This window comes from Macaca thibetana, chromosome 9, assembly GCF_024542745.1.
Source record: "Macaca thibetana thibetana isolate TM-01 chromosome 9, ASM2454274v1, whole genome shotgun sequence".
Lineage (NCBI taxonomy): Eukaryota > Metazoa > Chordata > Mammalia > Primates > Cercopithecidae > Macaca > Macaca thibetana.
This window is the reverse complement of record NC_065586.1, coordinates 71,443,427-71,465,088: the sequence shown is the minus strand read 5'-3', so window position 1 is coordinate 71,465,088 and position 21,662 is coordinate 71,443,427. Positions and strand designations below refer to the sequence as shown.

The 21,662-nt window shown below is 34.7% G+C and overlaps 2 protein-coding genes across 3 annotated transcripts in view; one reads left to right on the top strand and one right to left on the bottom strand.

Annotated features, from left to right (window-relative positions):
* The window catches only part of NRBF2 (nuclear receptor binding factor 2), a 1,206,382-nt gene that overhangs the window by 227,998 nt on the left and 956,722 nt on the right, over positions 1-21,662 (top strand). The window lies entirely within an intron of this gene.
* The window catches only part of RTKN2 (rhotekin 2), a 79,698-nt gene continuing 62,894 nt past the window's right edge, over positions 4,859-21,662 (bottom strand). For both annotated transcript variants that reach the window (XM_050803041.1, XM_050803042.1), the window contains 3 exons: positions 13,316-13,481; positions 7,951-8,058; positions 4,859-6,642 (listed from right to left, as the gene is read on the bottom strand). In XM_050803041.1, coding sequence (XP_050658998.1) covers positions 6,107-6,642; positions 7,951-8,058; positions 13,316-13,481 — 810 coding nt within the window. In that variant the 3' untranslated portion in view covers positions 4,859-6,106. The remainder of the gene's footprint in view (positions 6,643-7,950; positions 8,059-13,315; positions 13,482-21,662) is intronic.

Below are 21,662 nucleotides of genomic sequence, written 5' to 3'. Positions count from 1 at the left end.
CACAACTGTCTTATAAGGTTTTTTTTAAATCTTAAACATTAAAATAAAAAACCCAAATGAGGTTAAGAAAAGCCCCAAATCATATAGCTAAGTCATGACAGAGCTAGAATTCAACCCAAGTCTAACTCCAGAGTCCATAGTCAACCACCATGCAGTATATGACCCAGAGCAAGTCTTCCACTCTTGTATGTGTGTTAAGTGGGGCTATTGAGAGAATATGGTAATGATTAATTTATACAAAATATTTAACACAGCATAGTATCTTACACATATTACCCAATAATCTGTACTCACTCTCATTACAGAATACTATGACAGGGTTAAAATGTCAATAAAACATGCTTCCTGCCCTTGAAAAATCTAATAGGGTGTGGTGGGTAGACTTCTAAAATAGCACTCCAGTGGCTCTAATTCAATGGCTCTTTACCCATGAAGACGATGAGATATCACACTCATGACTATATTGCATGCAAAAGGGATTTCCGAATCAGTTGACTTGGAATTACTCAAAAGGGAAATTATCATGGTGGGCATTCCTCATCTAATCATATGAGCCCTTTAAAAGCAAGCATTTTCAATTGGGAGCAGCTGAAATAGTCAGAGATTTGAAGCATGAGGGAGGCTTGATGCACTGTTGCTGACTTTGAAGGCTGAAGGGGCTACCTGCAAGGGCCACAGCACAGTTTCTAGGAGCTAAGAGTGACCCCTAGCCAACAGCTAGTCCTACAAGCACAGGAACTGAGCATGAAGTACCCAGTAGGGCATGGCAGGTTGGAGCTGGGTTGTAATGGTTTCTGTAAACTGTGGAAGGTGATTTGAACTTTTTATTCTGCTTCACTGGAAGCACATTTTAAAAGAATTTTTTAAAACTAACTGAAAATACCTGAAGAATCTAACACAGTATGTGTATGAGTATGTATGTATCTCATATCTATACTTTTATATTTTGTATACATAAAACACACATTTTAATATTTGAGATAAGTGAATAATTCCTCTTACTACTCTTCTCCCTATTAATATAAAATTATAAAATTGTTAAAACTAATTCAGTTAAAGATATTTATTAAGAGGGCTAAGTTCAACAAAAATGCATCCATTCATAAAAATAATTTTGAGTAGATAAACAAAATATAAAAATATTTTAAACAAGACACCAAAAAGTATTCATTTTCAACAAAACTATTTTGATATCTTGAAACATCTGACATAATTATGTATATACAAGATCTTTTCAATCTACCTCTTCTTTAGTAGTTACATTACGAGATTACCATGTCTCAAAAGCAAACTGCTGCAATTTAAAACACACTTTTCCATAAGATCTGGAATGATCTTTCCTAATTTTCAAATGTGTCGGGATTAGTATTTTCTCCTATACTCAGATAAAGAAAAATGTTTGTTAAAATTTCTGTAACTTTTTTTTGTTGTTAATTGAATGTAGTTTGTTTCTCTAAGCACATTGATTAGTAGGCCTCTCTCCCTAAAGTTTTTTTTTTTTTAATGTTCAATATTTCTGACCACACTACAGATTTAGACATAAAATGCTGAAATAATACAACTGAGCCAGGATTGCTCATTTCTCTCCCCCGTCTCTGAGGTGCTCTGCGGGAATAAAGTACTGAGGGAGGTACATTAAAATAAGGAGACTCCTTGTGGCTGGCAGCGACTGAATATCCTAGGTACCTAATTTATTGCAGTGGCTTAAGCTCTGGGGAAATTATGCATCACTAAACTAAAAGTAAGGTTATGTCAATGGATTTTTTAAAGAGTATACTTTAAGAAGGATTATATGTAAACATTTTAATAATGTTAATTATACAACATGGCTATAGAAATGTTAGTCTTATAATAATTAGCATCAGCTACTTGGTATGTCTTTTTCTGATTAAACTGATTCCACCACACTGTCTACTTACATCAGTCTAGTCTAGAGGAGCACTTAAAGATAAAAAGTTAGAAAATGTCTTCGGAAATCAGTTCTTTTAATGTATAGAAGTTTCAATTACATGACTTGGGCTTGCTTACCAAATGCCTTTGGTACTTTAAAAAATGTATGTTCATGATATAATACTTTTTAATCCAGAAGCTGGAACCATATTTAATTAAAAAATAAAAATTATAAACAAAGCCAATTACACAAGCACGTCGGAAAATAACACACCGTAATATATTTTCGAACGAAGACTTTTCTTTTAAAAACCCAAAAGTAACATCTTTCCCAGAGTTAACTAAGAACATCTATGATCCAGAATAAGCAGATTTCCTTTTTTTTTTTTTTTTTGAGACGAGTCTCGCTCTGTCGCCCAGGCTGGAGGGCAGTGGCCGGATCTCAGCTCACTGCAAGCTCCGCCTCCTGGGTTTACGCCATTCTCCTGCCTCAGCCTCCCGAGTAGCTGGGACTACAGGCGCCCACCACCTCACCCGGCTAGTTTTTTGTTTTTTTTTTTTTTTTTTTTTTTTAAGTAGAGACGGGGTTTCACCGTGTTAGCCAGGATGGTGTCGATCTCCTGACCTCGTGATCCGCCTGTCTCGGCCTCCCAAAGTGCTGTGATTACAGGCTTGAGCCACGGCGCCCGGCCAGCAGATTTCATTTAACTATTAATAGCAATGAAGCAGTTACACACAAACATGTAAACATATGTAAACATTTAAAAATAGTAATGCCTTTGAAATGTAAGGGGAAAATGTCAACTTTGTCTACATTATAATTTAAGACTAACAGTGAAGATAGCTACTAGAATATAAATGGTCATCAGTTAAAGTTTAATTACTATTTGATAATTCACTCTTTAACAAGAAAATGAGTTTTGATAAATTCAGACCACAGGGACAAATATTCTTCTGGCAGAGCAGTTCTTGCTCATGGTGCAATGCAGCATTCTGTCCATGTAGTACAGTTGTACCTCAGTCGTGGTAACACAGGTGATTACATTCAAATGGCATTTAACATAAATTGCACCAAACTGCCCTATAATTTCATTTTGGACTGAATTAATTAACTTCTCAGTAGGTGGCTGAGGTGCTGAACAACATAAGCCTAAAGAAATACTTGACTGCTTAACCTACCTTACGTGAGGTGTCTCTAATTCAAGACAGCTTCCATTTTTAATAAATAGTACCAGGTAAAATGCATTTAGTAGGATCCCAAAGGGTAAAGATAAGGCATTTATAATAAATGGATTTAGTTTTCCACATATATTCACAACCATTTAAAAGAAGTCAGGGGGCACTGCAGACAGCTAAGGAGGATTTAACAAAACTCAGCAAGAGTTGGCATGCCTGATATTTTTGAAAGACTATTTACATTAGGAGGTGTGCATTTAGAATTTTAAAAATGTCTTTTTTGCCCTTGCAAGATATTAAAATACAAAAGTTACCACTTAGTAGCAATTAAAAATAATACTATCTTAATGCTGAATACGTAATTTATATCCCAGAGCTTGAAATGTAAATGTAATTGTCTAAGACATTATCTTTAGATCATCAGAATTATCATATCATAAAATATCTATTCTATTTCCCCAATTATATTATCAAGAGCTGACAGCTAACTCTTTGCTTCAAGTTTATAGCCTTCATATATCAAGAAACAAATTAAAAGGACAAACAAGGAATGTGAAAGCTCATAAAAAGCTGAAGCAGCTTTCATATTACATGGCATATTTCTTTGTCATCAACTTCTGGTTTAAGAAATGAGAAAACAAACACTTCTTTTGAAACACTCTTTAACCCAGTGCTTTACTATTTTTAGATTTTTTTTTTATAACTGTAAAGGAAGGGAAGGAGGAGAGACAGAGGGAAAGTGGGAGTGGGGGATGAGACAGAGAGAGAGGAGAGGGTGCCAGAGAAAGAAACAAAGACAAAAAGAAAGGAAAGAAAGAAAATAACCAACTTCGTATTATAACTACACTCTTTTGGGAAGAGGTAAATTAGCATTTCAGGAGCTGACCACACCAGGCCCATTTCAGACTTGTAACATATAGTAAGCTAGGCCTCCCCAGAAAGAGACTGAATAATTTGGTGGGGAGGAGGTGGTGGTCCTTGCTCAGGCTTTTAAATGGTTCTAGGTAAAAAGGGCTTTAGACCTGTTTCAAAGTTCTGCTCTGAGGGCGTAAGTGCCAGGTAATTTCTATATGAATATTTTCTTTTTCTTATACAACTTAAATCCTTCCTGCTATTATTTGCATGAGGAACAATGACAAGAATATAATCTGGAAGTTTTAATACTGATTTGTAATAAAGGCAGGCATCAACTAGGAAAAAAAAAAAGAATGCTTAGATGCCAGCTTCAGAAACAATTTTGCCTGCAGCATCTTCTAGCTCAATAATTTAGTGGCAATGACAATCACAAATGCTGTCAAAAACAGCAATGAGGTTTTAAAAAATAACCAAAAATTCAAACATTATCCTTTAGATTTTTAATGTCATTTATTGAAATGGCAATCATAACAGAAACTTACGAGAGCCTTCTAGTTAGAAAAATATATCCACTTTTTAAGGTTTCCACACATGTGATGATCTCTATATGCCATCAAGCAGGCATATAGTATTTTCTTCTCACCCAAACCTGTGTCTGTCCTGGTGTTACCAGTCAAAAGAAACCTTTTGTTATCATCACTCCCTTCACGATTCAATACTTACTAGGAGTCCTGGGCAAACACAAAAGTGTCCTGGCAGTTACATCATTCTCTATAAATGAAAAAGACCCTGCTATCTGAAAATAATGAAAGGCTCCGTTTAAATTAATGTGGTTTTTTGGTCAAGTGTTCATTTTACTTTGTAATCATGTAGTTCTGATCCAAATAGAGTTCTTCCTAGCTTTAAAAAGATCTCGAGATTATACACGGGGCAGCAATTTAATTCTTAATTTTTTATTTCTTGCAATGACATTTAGGGTTCAGTGTGATTTGAGATTTTTAGTGCTGTTGCTGACACCTGATGGAAACTGTTTTATTTGGAAATTCTGATTAGATTTTTAAAACTGTTCTCTTGTTTACAAAAAGCATTATTATAAAAAATGGATTTTTTTGTTCCTTTAAGGTATTTTTCTGCTATTTATTCCTCACTTGACTTTATAATCCTGTTTGGGTCACTATGATTAGTTGCTATGGAAATTACCTCCTATGGAAATGATTCCAATGTCATTGTTGTAAGAATATGACTTTTAATGAAAAATACCGCTAGCAGACATCAATTCTTACTAGGAAAAGGAAATCTAATTAAAATTTTAAAAAAGAATTCTGAAAATTTTTTACCATGGCCAACTTTTCTGATATTTTTGAATCTCCCATCTTCTTTTTAAATACGTATTAAATGAATTTTAAGGTGTTGATCAGCTACTCACTTCCCTAAATTCCAAAGTCACAATGGAAATCAGCACCACACACAGAAAATTGAATGTAAAGAGTATTTCATCTACCATTTCTCTAATAAGTGTTATGCTTCATTTATGAAAGTTAATGTCAACAGTATTTCAGGGCTCATCAAGGAAACAAGTTTGAATAACAAATTCCCTTTAAGATGAAGAATTTAATATTCCAAAATTTATCCCAGGAATTTAAAAGGTCAGGCCTATAAACTAGTGAGTTAAACAATAGATGAGAGCCAGTGAACCATTAGATGAGAATTCCAGAATGCTAAGAAAATTTTCTTGGGTGGATTCTATAATTTGTGGTTTGAATAAAACCTTTGAAACATTCCATTAGTATTAAAATTCTCACAATGAGAATATGGCTCATATTTAACACATTTTAAATTACTAGACAGTCTCTCCCCAAAAGAAATTTTAATGCTTTATTCTGCCTAGGGCTTATTCACTGCCTGGTACTAATTTAGGAATAAATTAACCCTTCCAACAATTAGGATATTGTCTAGAAACTGCCTCTTGCACACTGCTGGAAAAATCACTCACATTCTGAAAATCAGGAGTAAAAGAGAAATCCATTTCTTCATTATAAAATGTTTTTCTATACCTAATAGCTTATTAATTATTGGTATAAATCACTATCATATTTACCTATATAATTACACATTACTCTATAATGCCTCTGAATTAAGCTTCACAGTTATAGATTTTGTTAAATGTTTTATCATTAAGAGTTTTCTAAACTTGTGCCTGCAGCCATGATCTAGGGTCCAGAATGTCTTTGATGGATTTCTGCCTTGGAGCTGGCACTGGCTTGGCTTCAAAATTGGTTTTAGTGTCTGTGTGCTCACCATCACTTAATCTATTTTTCCTGGCAGGGAGAAGTTTTCGAGGAGCAGCCATTGGTTTCTGTAAGTGATGCATTAGGGTTGATAGTTTGGTATCCAAAGACGATGTCTGAGATACACTTGTTTTTCCCCAGTTGTCCTTAACCAATTGATCTGTGTTACTCTGTGATTTTAAGCTGAATGGAAGTTTATCAGGAGGAGGAAGCGGAGCTCGTCTCTTTTTCCCTTTTTCATCATGTAATGGCTCACTTGCAGGAGACAGTACCTTTTTCTGGATGACCATTTGATGGTTACCATCAAAGAGTGAGGCCCAAGGAGGTGGTAAGGATTCTTCATGCTGACCAATAAGGAACTGCCGATTTGTCTCTTCAATTTTTTTTTGTATTATATCCGTTAAACTTTCAAGTTTCATAGGTGAATCAATGCCTATAATAATTTTTAGAAAAAAATACATGAAAAAATTCAAAACCAGTACGCACTTTATCTGAATAACTTCTTTTCCAAACTAGTATGCTATATATAATGGTCATCAAAGACTGTGATAAGGAAAACATTCACTTGTAAAAATAACCACACCACCAGAACTAAAAAGATCATGCACTGCACTAATCATACATTATATATGTAAACACACATAATACATAATATATATAAAAAACATATATAATATGCATATAATGTACATAATACATACACATGTATAAATATATTCCTATATAAATCAGCAAAATCCAGCTTTCAAAGGGGAGTTATATGTGTTTTCTAAAAAATTCTATACATTAAGTATATATGGGATAACATTTCTTGGATTTAAAACCTTATTCTAACTGCTAGGTAAGAGATTTCCTTTTTACAAAAGCTAGATATATATTGGGATGACTGTATTTGGATGAGTATTCTTTCCTGTAGACCAGCAAAGTCTCTGTTAAAAGGGAAAATGCTTAAAACCAAAAACCCAGGAGAACAGAGTAATGCCCTCATACCACTTTGGCAATAAGAGTGGTAGGTGAAATTTTCCTTGGGAAAAATAAAATAACAGAGATAAATGTCTATTAAATGAATTACTGGTATTTTAAAATGAGTGAACCCAAATGTACCATTTTTAACCTAACATTTTAAAGTGAATGTAAGTACAGGTACATTAGTGATAAATTAAACAGAATTTAGACTGACTTGCTCTTGTTCACAACATTATTTACTGAGGCAACGGCAAAAAATAAACACCCTTCAAGGTGTGGGAAATTGAATAAAAGTGAGTCTAGAAATTTAAAATTTTCCAAAGTATTAAACTTAACCAATTTTTTTGTCTGGCTAGAGATGAAAGCTTCCATTCATTAATATGCATCTATCAACACTACTTTACAACAAATTTAATAAAATACAGAAAAAAATTACTGAACATGATGACATTTTAGAATCTGCAAGTGTTTATTTTCAGAATTTTCATCAGCTACTCAGCTAATGTTTATTTTCAGTGCGCCTTTACTCATTTTAAGCCTTAAATTTTTTGTCTGATCTTGAGCATTCAGACTATGAAAAATATGTGTATTCATTATTCCGTATTAATTCATCTATTAAACATGAGTTCCTTAGTCTATAATCATAGCCTTTTTTCATTCATTTTGATTGTGCCCTGAAAATTTTAGCATTTTAATGTCAATAGAATAAGCTGTGTGTGTATGGACAATGTTGTTTTTGTTATCCTGTAGCACAGAAAAGACAAACACCACTTACTCATATCATGGTAGACTGAGGTTGCCTCTTTTGTCAAGAACAAAGGTGGTTTCCGTGGTGACATAATCTCAATTTTCATAAGTTCTTCACAACAATGCTTCCATTGGCCTAAGACAGACAGAAAAAAGGCAGACCAGTTTAAAACATAAATGTGAAGATATGTATTTCATTTTTAATAGATAGCAATACATTTTTGCTTTGAATAAAAATCAGTGAATTTATAAATAAAGCACTTCCTTAAGGGAGGCTTGCAGAAAAACCTAGTACTATCCATAATTTCAAAGTCCAGTTCTGAACATAAAAGTAATCTATTCAAAAAAAAAAAGTTCGGCCAGGTGCAGTGGCTCACGCCTGTAATCCCAGCAAGTTGGAAGGCCTAGGTTTCTTCTGACTGGTAACATCTGAGGTCAGGAGTTCAAGACCAGCCTGGCCAACATGGGGAAACCCCTTCTCTACTAAAAATACAAAAATTAGCTGGGTGTGGTGGTGGAGGTGCCTGTAGTCCCAGGTACTCAGGAGGCTGAGGTAGGAGGATCACTTGGAGGTGGAGGTTACAATGAGCTGAAATTGCACCACTGTACTCCAGACTGGGCGATAGAGGGAGACTCCGTCTCAAAAAAAAAAAAAGAAAAAGAAAAGAAAAAGAAAAAAAATACTTCTATGCAAACATTAGGCTAAAATCTCTAGGCTATTAAATACTACTCTATTTCACTAAATGGTTAATAACTACTTTAAAATTTCTATTTATTGCAAAAGTTTGTGCAGGTTCTCTTTTTTAAATATTAAACATTAAGTATTCAAGACGTTGAAAGGTTAAACAATCAACTGAAATATAGTTACCTGGAAGGAAATAGAAAAAAACATAAAGGAGTGAGGTTCTCAAAAATGGTTTTAACTATGAAAATTTTGATTAAGAAAGAAAAATTATTTATTTAATAACTGTTCCTTTAAGATGATTGTCATGCTTTTCAAAATCATTTAACTTTAGAAAATCACTATATTTTCATTTAGGTTTTAAAAGGTATATAAAAAACCTATTACTATAAAGTCATATCACTCAATAAAATTCTGAGTCTAATTTGTTTTAGGAAGGACACATTAAATAAAGGCATTTGAAATAAGAAAAAATACTCTTGACTCTTCAACTATTAAGTTAAAATTTAAGTGTGGACATTAATTTTTATTTTAATTCACACTATTTTAGTCTTAAATTTTTTAGATTTCTCCTGAGTGATGTCTAAAAATTTAATCTTTTCTTACTTATTGTGCACCTGCATGCTGGAAAGCAACTATGCTAGTTCCTACATATCTATATATTAATTTTATAAGAGTAAGTTACTGGGGTTCACCTTCTTATAGCCTATCTTATACCAGTAGAAAAGTAAATGTAATACACCTATGTTGTATATCCATATTTAATATCCAACTTGGTTTTTTTCTATGACTTAAAAACTAAGGATACTTCATGTTTAATAAAATTACTCATTTTTGTTGTTTGTAGTTAAATATACTATCACAGTAATATAATACATGCATAAATTTAAAATCCACCACCATTAGTTAAGAAACATAAAAAAGCCTTTCAGTATGTTTTATTATGATGCTAAGCACAGAATATGGTAAAAATTTCAAAATAAGCAACATAGCAACTGATGAAGGGAATAAATTCTTAAGTACAAGGCTTCAAAGGTTGATCTCTAGAATGTTAGGATCTGAGATCTGATAACTTATTCCTCCCCACACTTCCTTTTATAGATAAATATATAAAAGTCAGTTTTTTTCTTCTTGGGGGCAGGGAAAAAAACCCATATCTAATGGAAAAATAATGAAACACTTTAAACTGGCACACATTTCTGTCACATTCTTAGAAAAATTATTATAAAGTACAGTATCTTCTCTGTATTGATAAATGAAAGCATTTCATTGTTAAACTAGTATCAGAATACGAGTTACAATGAAAACTGGAATATAATGCCACATTATTCCACGTGTTACTAAAGTCAGAGGTACAAATGTGTTCATGGGTCAAGACTTCACGATTGAACCATTGATTTTGCCAGCAAATAAATCTCTATGCATAGCTATACATGCTAGCCAATATGCTAACATGAAAACAAGGGCGCAATATGAAATATTAAATGGGTATGTTTTGTTCACATAACAATTTATATAATGAAGATGTTTCCTAAAGTATCATTTACTGTTATAGTATCCCCAGTCAAAATAATTTTTTATGCTACGCTCTTAATGTAACTCAATATTTATACTGTTAAATATTTTAAAAGTTTTAATGTTCCAAATCTATCTCAATTTTTGATATCTTTGACCTTTGATTCATTCTTTGCTCCACTCCTATTGACCATCCAGAACACGTCACTCCTCTTTTACATGTTTGTTAACCCACAAATATTAAAAATAGCTATTACATCCCTCTTGCCCACCAACATCCACCCGAGGCTATTCTTCCCCAGGCTAAACAGATACATTTCCATAAGTGTTTCCTCCTGAGTTCTAATTATCACACCCTCCTGGTTTTCTATTCTTAAATAGCGCCAAATAATTGAGATTTGCTCTCAATATTAAATTTCTCTTACTTTACTCTGCCCTGAATATCTATCCTGTACTTTGTTCTATGTACCATACTTCAACCAGAATCACAAGAGGTTGCACCTGTCACTAGGAAAGTTAAAATTTTAAAGTACAAGTCAATTTTTTAGTATGGTATAAATACCTCCATCTTTGCTTCATATATCCATACACAATGAATTCTGAATTTTGAAGTATAAATAGAATTTGTACTTTAAAAATTACATAGGTTGGCAGTTTTTATGCAAAAAAGCCTTAAATACCAAAAAAGCAACCAGACCCAAGACCAAGTTGTCATCACTTATTATGTTGACAGTACAAAAATGTCATGAGATTCTTATTCCTTCAAATCACCATTTTAGCATGATAAATTATTTCACATAATCTAGAGAATGAAAGCATGAGATGATCATCTAATAGTAATTGGTATCTAGACTACAAGATTTTGGTATTATCACCTTCATTTGCCTCTCCCCCTGTTTTTATGCACATAACAATTATAAAATAGCTGGGCCCGGTGGCTCACGCCTGTAATCCCAGCACTTTGGGGGGTCGAGGTGGGCGGATCACCTGAGGTCTGGAGTTTGAGACCAGCCTGACCAACATGGAGAAATCCCGTCTCTACTAAAAATACGAAATTAGTCGGGTGTGGTGGCACATGCCTGTAATCCCAGCTACTCAGGAGACTGAGGCAGAAGATTCGCATGAACCCAGGAGGTGGAGGTTGCAGTGAGCCAAGATCGTGGCATTGCACTCCAGCCTGGGCAACAAGAGCGAAACTCCATCTCAAAAAAATAAAAATAAAATAAATAAAATAAAAATACCAGAATCATTTCTAAACATAAGATAGTCATTTATAACATGGATTCTCTAAGAGCATTTAGGAAAATGGTTAAAGTTTTAGCTATGATTAGCAAAAGCAAGGAAGTTCTTGTCTTTTAAGTTACACACCTGAGATTTGCTGATTTTTTTTTTTTTTTTTAAGACAAGTCTTGCTCTGTTGCCCAGGTTGGAGTGTACAGGCGAGATCTTGACTCACTGCAACTTCCACCTCCCAGCTTCAAGCGACAAGTAGCTGGGACTACAGGCATGTGCCACCACGCCTGGCTAATTTTTATATTTTTAGTAGATATGGGGTTTCACCATGTTCGTCAGGCTAGTCTCGAACTCCTGACCTCAGGTGGTGCACCTGCCTCGGCCTCCCAGAGTGCTGGGATTACAGGCATGAGCCACCGTGCCTGGCCTGAAAATTTTAACTAAATAAATGTGGTACATGCTGATAAGCATGAAATGAATATTTGAACATTTATTGAGTTTCTAGGGATGATACTTAAGGAAAATAAGTCCTAAACAAGTCCAAAATCCAAGAAAGCCATGGAGGGAATCCTCTAGTTCAATGCTGTGAACCAGAAACCTCTTCAGGCCTAAGTTTTCTCATCTTCAGAGCAAAGGGAAATAATTTCTACCCCGCAAGAGTGTTAAGAGAAATAAATGAAATAATCTGTTATATGGGAAATAATCCATAAATTTAGATCCCTTTCTTGCCTCTTCCCCAACTTCTAACTTGAGGGCTTGCAGGTATTACCTCTTCTTCCTAGTGTTCCAGAAAACAGAATTCCTAAAATGTCTGTCCCTAGGATTATTTCTATGAGTTTCAGAAATAATTTCCTTTTTGGAAATGTCTCAACTTTCTATGGAATAGCATTCAATAGACAAAATACTGGTAGTATCCATCAGTAGGCTTTGTTTGATCAGAAACAGATATTATCAACATTCTAAGTTTTCAATATAATGATAATATGCTGTTAGACTTATTGTCAGTAAACACAAAGAACTGTTATGAATTCAATATTTTCCTGTTGATAAAATTCCTCCTTGAGAAATATTAGAACCTCATATATTTTACACACTAGAGTCCTATTACATTACCATCCCATTGTTTTTATATCCATGTCATTGGAATGTATTATTGACATGAGAAAATCATGTGTGTGTGGTTTTTAAAAAAACCTGTCTGGATGATATCCAAGAAGATGGTAACGAATCTGGAGTTAAGGGAAGGCTACAAAAGTGAGACTCTTTTTTTTTTTTTTTGAGACGGAGTCTCGCTCTGTCGCCCAGGCTGGAGTGCAGTGGCCGGATCTCGGCTCACTACAAGCTCCGCCTCCCGGGTTTACGCCATTCTCCTGCCTCAGCCTCCCGAGTAGCTGGGACTACAGGCGCCCGCCACCTCGCCCGGCTAGTTTTTGTATTTTTTAGTAGAGACAGGGTTTCACCAGGTTAGCCAGGATGGTCTCGATCTCCTGACCTCGTGATCCGCCCGTCTCGGCCTCCCAAAGTGCTGGGATTACAGGCTTGAGCCACCGCGCCCCGCCAAAAGTGAGACTCTTGAATGTTTCAGTATTTTAGGATCATCATTATCCTGGAAAAGTTTTTTGTTCCTCAAATGGCTTCTTATCCCTTTGATCAAACACATTGCCTTCAACAGTTAAATCCTAACATTTTGAGACAATATGATCTGACTGTTTTAGTGACCAAAGGAGCTTCAAAAAGTAGGAGGTAGAGATGCTAGAATCCAAACATATACTACACAATAGTCAGTCAGGCACTGGAAAGAGACTGAGAGCAAAAAGCATCACTGCATTGATGATATACTACCATGTTTTCAAGAACGTAAAAAAGTTTTGCTATAAACTATAAGATTATAATTGTAAGATTGCTGTGCACATCGTTTTAGGCTACATAAATACACAACTAAAAAATCCAAATGTCTATTTACTAAGATCAAAGAAATGCTGCCAGAAGGCTTCCATCCACTGCTGAAGATCTTCTCTATTGTCAACTGCAAAAATCTGAGTTATAGCTTGTCCAGGAACAGGATTGATGACAGAGAAACTATGGATTCTTTTCTTGGCATCCTTATCCATTGCCCGGATTCTGGTTTCCTAAAATTTAAGAAAAGAAGTGGGGTTTTGCATGAGAAAATTTCTGTAATGATCAAACAAATGTTTTATTGCTTAGCGACCATATTTACACCTGATGTAACCATGATCTTATTGCTCATCATTTGAAATTTAAAACATGTAATTTTGAGAATTTTTTATATTCAAACTCCAATCAAGAAGGTTTTTAAAAAAGAATGCCTTATATAAAAAAACGTGAATAATGTCTTAAAGTATGCTATATATAGCACTTATGCTAAATTACATGAGATTAAAACATAACCCCTGTTTTGATCTATCTCAGTTTAAGTGGAAGTTTGCTGTCTTTTATATACATCTTAAAATCTCCAATAAAACAAGTACAGCATGTCATAACTGTAATGTGGATTATACATTAACTATATTTCAAATTAATAAAATAATCAGTAAAGTATGTTTCCTATTCTAATCTTCATGCATAATATCTAGTGCTATTAGTTAAAGCAGTAAAACCATAACTTAGTGTTTACTGTAGCAAAAGTTAGGTTTTCCTCATTAACATTTATTTTGTATGTAACATTCATTTACAAAGTTCATAGCTAAAGATCCATAAAGTAATATAATCTTATAGTTAAAATTAGTTTTAAAGTGCTAAGTACAAGACTACCACAAACGCAATGGTTTCATTCACGATGACAGTCTAAACCTTTTTTTCTGAGTGATACTAGATATGCTATTATGATGACACTTATTGATTCTACACTTAGAAGATTCTGAGAAGTCTATTCCCAAGTCACACACAGGCACAGCCATGCCACATGGTAAGCTAGCAACTACATGTGGTTTTAACAAGGAATATTGGGGGATAAAGTCTGTACTAGAACTATCTATTGCACAAAGATAGAGATTTGATGCCTAGATAATGATTCATTTACACTATTCTAGGGCAATGCTGTCTGGTAGAAATACAATGTGAGCCACGTATGTAATTGAAAATTTTCTAAAAACCATAAGTAAAAAGAAACTGCTGAAATTAATTTAATGATGTATTTCACGTAACTCAGCATATCTGAAATATGTTGAAGGCTTTCATACTAAGCCTTCAAAATCCAGTTTGTATTTTACACTTACAGCACCTCTCGATCTGGATCAGCCACATTGTAAGTGTCTAACAGTCACTACGGGATAGTGGCTACTGCACTGCACACAGTGGTTCAAGAGAATCATGGTTAAGCCTACTGTAATGTGTGACAAGAATATTTTGGCTGGTAGTAATAAAAGCTGATTAAGAATAGAAAGAAATTCTTCACTGAGTAAAGTGTGAAGAGAGGCTATACAGTCACACACCAAAACCTACATATACATATAATGTGGATATTATGTGGTCATTACAGAAGTAGCAGGGTTAGGAAGAAAAGCTATCCATTCCCTGAAAAATGGATAAATACTGGCAGGTGAACACCATATATACTACGCAAGGAATTCCTTTCTGAAAGAATAAATTCTTATTTAAAAACCACAAGGGAAAAATGTATGTTGTATAAAGAGCAACATAACTTTGAACCTTTAGAGTATCACAAAATATAACAATAGTCAACCATGTTAGAGACAGTCTATCCTGTCACTGAAGAAATCTAGGAATGTGAGTGTCTTTAGAGGGCTGTAATGGGACTTATGCCCAGTATCTTGATTTTATCATAATAGAGTCTTTTTACACTTCTATGGCTTGGTAATAAACTTCATGAATTAATTCCTTTAAGTAAGTATTTTTATTATGTAACAGATTTTGCCCTAAATGGTATCCTTGGAGCTCAAAGATGCACCTAATCATCCACTGTAAATATAAAGCTTATTTATAAGCTTTGTTTTAGCTTATAGCTAGCAGAGAATGACTTAAGCTCTAGGAAGAATCTTTGATATGCTACTCTTATCAGACTAATCAAAGGTTAAATCATAGTGGGGGAAAACCCTCTATTGTTGTATTACAAAATAAAAAGTATTCTTGTTACTGAAATCGTGCTTCCCTCCACCAATTCCATTTTAATAAACATTTCTGACTACTTTTTGTATAAAGGATTAAAGTGGATTCAATTTTTAAATAAGGGAAATTTGATTTTTATCGATGAATTTGGATATTTTTACCAAGGTTTCATTTCAAATGAAACCACTACATAGAAAATCTGATGAACTCAATCATTTATATCCTTCTAAGAGAATATAATGCAAAAATATATAAATACTACTGTATATACTCCATTAATTCTGGTAGCCATAAATATCGCTACATTTTTAAAACATGAGAGGTTTTTAAAAGGTGCAAATGAAATGCAGAATTTGAATTAACTTCTATATGTTATTATCCAAAATAATTTAATGGAAAACTTTTAACCAAAAAATCGCGTGTCGAAGAAAAAGTGATTAATACAAGTAAAGTTTCTCAGCGTGTCAGACAGTTCATGCAAGTTGTTTTTTCAGTGTGGGAAAATATCTACAATAGTGCTCAGGTCTTCAATTCTCAAAAAAGGGAGCGATTAGAAAACACTAAGGTGAATTTTAGGACTGTTATTTATGGGTTTATGTGTCTACATAAGGGAAGTATCTCCTCTTAGGGTATGAAAACAAGGAACTTGGTAATTCCCTGCCTCCCCCCATATTTCTGCCACCTAAAATATTGCCTAGTAGTCAGTAAATGGCTAAAAAATATTTAAAGAATAAATAAATGAAATAGGAAAAGAACAACTCAAATAATGATTTAAAAATTTTGTACCGAAAGGCCCAGATCCTGGAAATAATCTCCAATCCAATTCTTTATGAGGAAGCATGTTCTCTGAGAAGTATTCTATTAAGCCCAGCGTTTTCCTGTATTGTTTTTGCTAATCTCAAAACTTTAATTATCTAGGAGGTTTTATAGTCAACTTTCCTTGATTTGTAAATAGATTTGAGATTATTCACTGTGAAATTTTAATCTGTAGCTGGGTTTGCTTTTTGTCAGTCTGCAATTTTTCACTCCATGAGATGGTGGTGTTACTTAGAGAATGCCAAGTGAAATCAATAAAAACATAATCTGGGAAGTCAATTTTGTAATAAAACAAAAACTCTAAAGTCACAGGGAAGTTTCATTTAGGTTTTAAAAATTATTATTTTGAATTAAAACTGTACTTCCTTTCACCTCTTCATTTCCATGTACATGGAAAATTACTAGAACAGGACTAGATTTATAAATTATGTTCCTTTTGATGATACAACCCTAAAAAATGCACCCAGATTATGGTCTCTAAATACTCTTTACTACAAAAAGGAAACAGAGCTTTTTGAAGAAATGACTGACCCTCAGCCTGGGCCAGGAAATGTATAAGATGATTCTGGAACATCTTGTCCTATCAGAAATCTAAGATTCCTAGGGTTACGTCAAAAGGATTCAAGAGTCAACTCTAAGGGGCTTCTACCAGTCAAACATTGGACAATTAGAACATCGATTAGAATAGCAATGGCAATGGACAGACACATGACATATCTTTTAAATCCAAAAATTCATAATGATATTTAAACACTAACTCATTGGTCACCTGTGAAAGACGGTAGGAAACTATCTCATTATTTTGGTAACTGACATATAAATGGGAAAAAACAAACAAGCAAACAAACAAACAAAAAAAACCCAAGCACGTATCCTGTCTTCCCTGTAAGAATTGTACTTCAGGGTAACCAAAGAGCTGATGAAGTAGAGACATTCCAGCTATAAGCAATGCAAAAATGCTACCGGTTTGCAATCCTTAATGAAATAAAGGATCTAAACGATGCTCATCAGTGGTTGTTAAAATGAGTGGAAGACCTAGATGTATGATATGCTTCTCGATGAAAGTATATGACCCTTCCTAAAATGTATTCTTACTAATCAATGAACAAATCTGAATATGATCCAAAAATGTAAGAAAAAAGGCAGGCTGGGTGCGGTGGCTCATGCCAGTAATCCCAGCACTTTTGGAGGCGGAGGCAGGTGGATCACCTGAGGTTAGGAGTTCGAGACCAGTCTGATCAACGTTGAGAAACCCCATCTCTACTAAAAATACAAAATTAGCTGGGCATGGTGGCACATGCCTGTAATCCCAGCTACTCGAGGGAGGCTGAGGTAGGAGAACCGCTTGAACCTGGGAGGCAGAGGTTGCAACGAGCTGAGATCGCACCATTACTCTCCAGCCTGGGCAACACGAGCGAAACTCCATCTCAAAAAAAAAGAAAAAGAAAAGAAAAATGGCAACCCAGGGATGCAACTAGAAAAATCCAGACTATGGAAAAACCCTGTGGGATAAAGTATCAATTTCTTCAGCAAATACATTGTGCATGGTGTGTGTGTGTGTGAAGGGGGGAGTTTGAGGTGTGAGTAAACATAAGCCAACATATTCATTATTAGTAGTAGTAGTAGTAGTAGTAAACTTTTAAGTTCAGGGGTACAAGTGCAGGTTTGTTACATAGGTAAACTTGTGTCACGGGGGTCTGTTGTAAAGATTATTTAATCACCCAGGTATTAAGCCTAGTAACCATTAGTTATTTTTCCTGATCCTCTCCCTCTTCCCACCCTCCATACTCTCCGATAGGCCTCAGAGTGTGTTGTTCCCCTCTATGTGTCCATGTGTTCTCATCATTTAGCTCTCACTTATAAGTGAGACCATGTGGTATTTGGTTTTCTGTTGCTGTGTTAGTTTGCTAAGGATAATGATCTCCAGAATGATTTATATTCCTTTGGGTATATACCCAGTAATGGGATTGCTGGGTCGAATGGTATTTGTCTTTAGGTCTTTGAGGAATCAACACACTGTCTTTCACAATGGCTGAACTAATTTACACCCCCACCAACAATGTATAAGCATTCCTTTTTCTAAAGAGACTTAAAAGACCTAATCAATCAACCATAATATGTGGCCCTTATGTGGATCCTAACTCAAAAAACTTAAAAAAATTGAGACTGGGGATTTTAAAGACTGCCTGGATTTTTGACGATATATTAACGACACATAATTATATCTACATATGACAACTTATATATAAAAGCATAAATTTTCTTAAGGGTGATAACTGGAATATTTACAAGCAAAATGATATGGTCTCTAGGATTTGCTTCAAAATATATGTAATGTGGGGGCAATGTGTGAGAGTACAAATGGGTTCATCTATACTATTCTATGTATAAATTACCTTGAATTTTTTTCCAAAGCAAACAATTAAAAAATAAAATACAAACACAAAAACCAAAGTCAGTCTATTATTAATGCCTCTTTCTTGTCTGTAATGCAGATAATATTTCACATCTTCCTTACAAACATGCTGTAAAGACAAATGAGTTATTTGAAAAGTGCTTCATCTGAAGTCCTGTTAATCAGGAATGAAGACAAAATGTTGGTGCTAAGAACAAGTTTTAGACTTTATATACACTCTACTGACAAAAAAGGATACCTTCACATATATGACAAGGAATGTTTGAAATATGTAATCCATAGCTATAAGTTAAACCAGCCATGAAGTATGATTAGTATCAGTTTAATATAATTATTTTAAATTTATATTAATTAAATCAGATGTAAACTCCAACAGGAAAATGTTTGAAAAATTAATTTTGTTATATTTACTTTTAAAAATCTGAATAGTTGATATGATTAGATATTAAGGAAACTAACATAACTGGATTAAAATCCCATGTGCTTCATAATAATTTTGCTTTCTAGGGTCTATGATAAATATAATAGTTAAAAAGTATTTTCAAAACAATTTAACCAAGGTCTACTACAGTAAGTAGTGTTATTGACTTGTTTAGTACAGATTTTATTAAAATGAATGATGTATATAATATTTAAAACAAGAAAAGAAAAGGCTTGATCTCAAAGACTCACACTTTTTTTTTTTAACCATCACACTCCTCACCCTATTGACAATAGATAAAGCTTTGGTTAACAAAATGCTTTCTATAATGTGTAGGAAATTCAGTTAAGTACCTGTTATTGAGAATGTCTTGCTCAAGAACATTCTTGTGAAGTTTTCTGAATTTGAAGCAATCGCTTTGAAGTAAATCACCCTTTCAAATTTGGATTGAAAATAGGAGGGGAAAAGCTTTTAGGCTTTTCTTCCCTTAATGTGACTATTTCCACAGACGGCTCCCTATGAAAATTAATGAACTAACTTAGCCTTACAGGAAATGCCATTTAGAAGGACAAGAATTATAGCTTGAGAACAGATCCTGTGATCTAAATAACAGAACTATTACTTATATACCTTAGCAACCGTGAAATTTATGTTTTCAAACAATTTTTAAAGTAGCATTAAGGAAAATTATTTTCATGAGAAAAGAAGACAACCAAAGGACAAAAAAACTCTGATTTGTATTTAATGTTTAACATTATTAAGCTTAAAGATCTTAGAGACCAACCATTAGAAATATACTAAAAACTAAAAGAGAAACACTATTCTTTTTTCTTGAGACGGAGTCTTACTCTGTTGCCCAGGCTGGAGTGCAGTGGTATGATTTCAGTTCACTGCAACCTCTGCCTCCCAAGTTCAAGAGAGTCTCCTGCCTCCGCCTCCCAAGTAACTGGGACTACAGGTGTGTGCCAACATGCCTAATTTTTTGTATTTTTAGTAGAGATGGGGTTTCATCCTGTTGGCCACGATGGTCTCGATCTCCTGATCTCGTGATCCGCCCATGTTGGCCTCCCAAAGTGCTGGGATTACAGGCGTGAGCTACCGCGCCCAGCTGAGAAACACTATTCTTAAAAGTTTTATTTGATCCTTACCTGCTGTATCAGAAAATACCAAACTGGTTTTTATCCTTTATTTTAGAATACATTGTTCAAGACCACCCTGGGCAACATGGTGAAACTCCATCTCTACTTTAAAAAAAAAAAATACTGGGGTAATTAAAACTTTTAGGTAAATAATAGTTACAGGTCAGTAGCTATCCATTTTGTAGGCACTACCAACAGGGTACACAGAAAACTTCAAAAATTAGCTGAGCACGTTGGTGGGTGCCTATAATCCCAGCTACTCGGGAGGCTGAGGCAGGACAATAGCTTGAACCCAGGAGACGGAGGTTGCAGTGAGCCAAGATCGTGCCACTGCAATCCAGCCTGGGCGACAGAGCAAGACTCCATCTCAAAAATAAATAAATAAATAGTTAAAAAAAAAAAAAAAAAAGAATATACTAAAAAGCTGGGTGTGGTGGCTCATACTTGTAATCCCAGCACTTTGGGAGGCTGAGGCAGGCAGATTGCTTGAGCCCAGGAGTTTGAGACCAGTCTGGGTAACATGGTGAAACCCTGTCTTTACAAAAAATATAAAAATTAGCTAGGTGTGGTGGCATGTACCTGTAGTCCCAGCTACTAGGGAGGTTAAGGAGGGAGGATCCCTTGTGTCTGGGAGGTGCAGGCTGCAGTGAGCTGTGATGGCACCATTGCACTCCAGCCTGAGTGACAGGGCCAGACCCTGTCTCAAACAAACAAACAAAAAACCAAAAAGAAAATGCTAATAGCATGTCTCCCTTACAAATCTGCAAGGTAAGAAAAACAATCAAAACATCTACCTTAGAAATTAAAAACCAAGTAATTTAAAACATTGAATAGATTAAACACCTATGAATTTATCACTATATGAGACAGTGAAGGTAGGGCAGGGAGGAAGATAACACTCACCTGCTACCCCTGGAGAGATAATATCAGCTCCAATATGTATTACCAATACCAGTGCAACACCAATACATGAGACCAACTTCTTACCCTGAAAATTGGCAATTAATATATCAAGTATTTATCCTGCCTTTTCACAAGAGACTGTAATTCACCCCCAGTTTATAAGAAAAACTTCTTCACGAAAAGAATGCCAAAAGGAAGGACATATGTAGAAGGAAAGTAGTATGAGAAAATCACCCAGAATCTCCTGTGTAATAACTGATTTAGGCAAAGACAATCACAGGTGGCTAAAACCATTATGTGAAAGACTGTTAGGAAACCAAGACAGTCACACAGTGCTAAAGTGTCTCCTCACTGACTACTTGCTAGTTGTAAAGAGGGAAGATTACTTTATGTTGGAGAGAGGGCATCACCAGCAGTGGCGACAACCTGACATCATGAGTCTCCTAACGGGAGGCTCTATAAAGTACTTGTCTGTCATCAACCATAAAATCTTCTAATAAAAATGTTCTACATAAATACAATCAAGCCT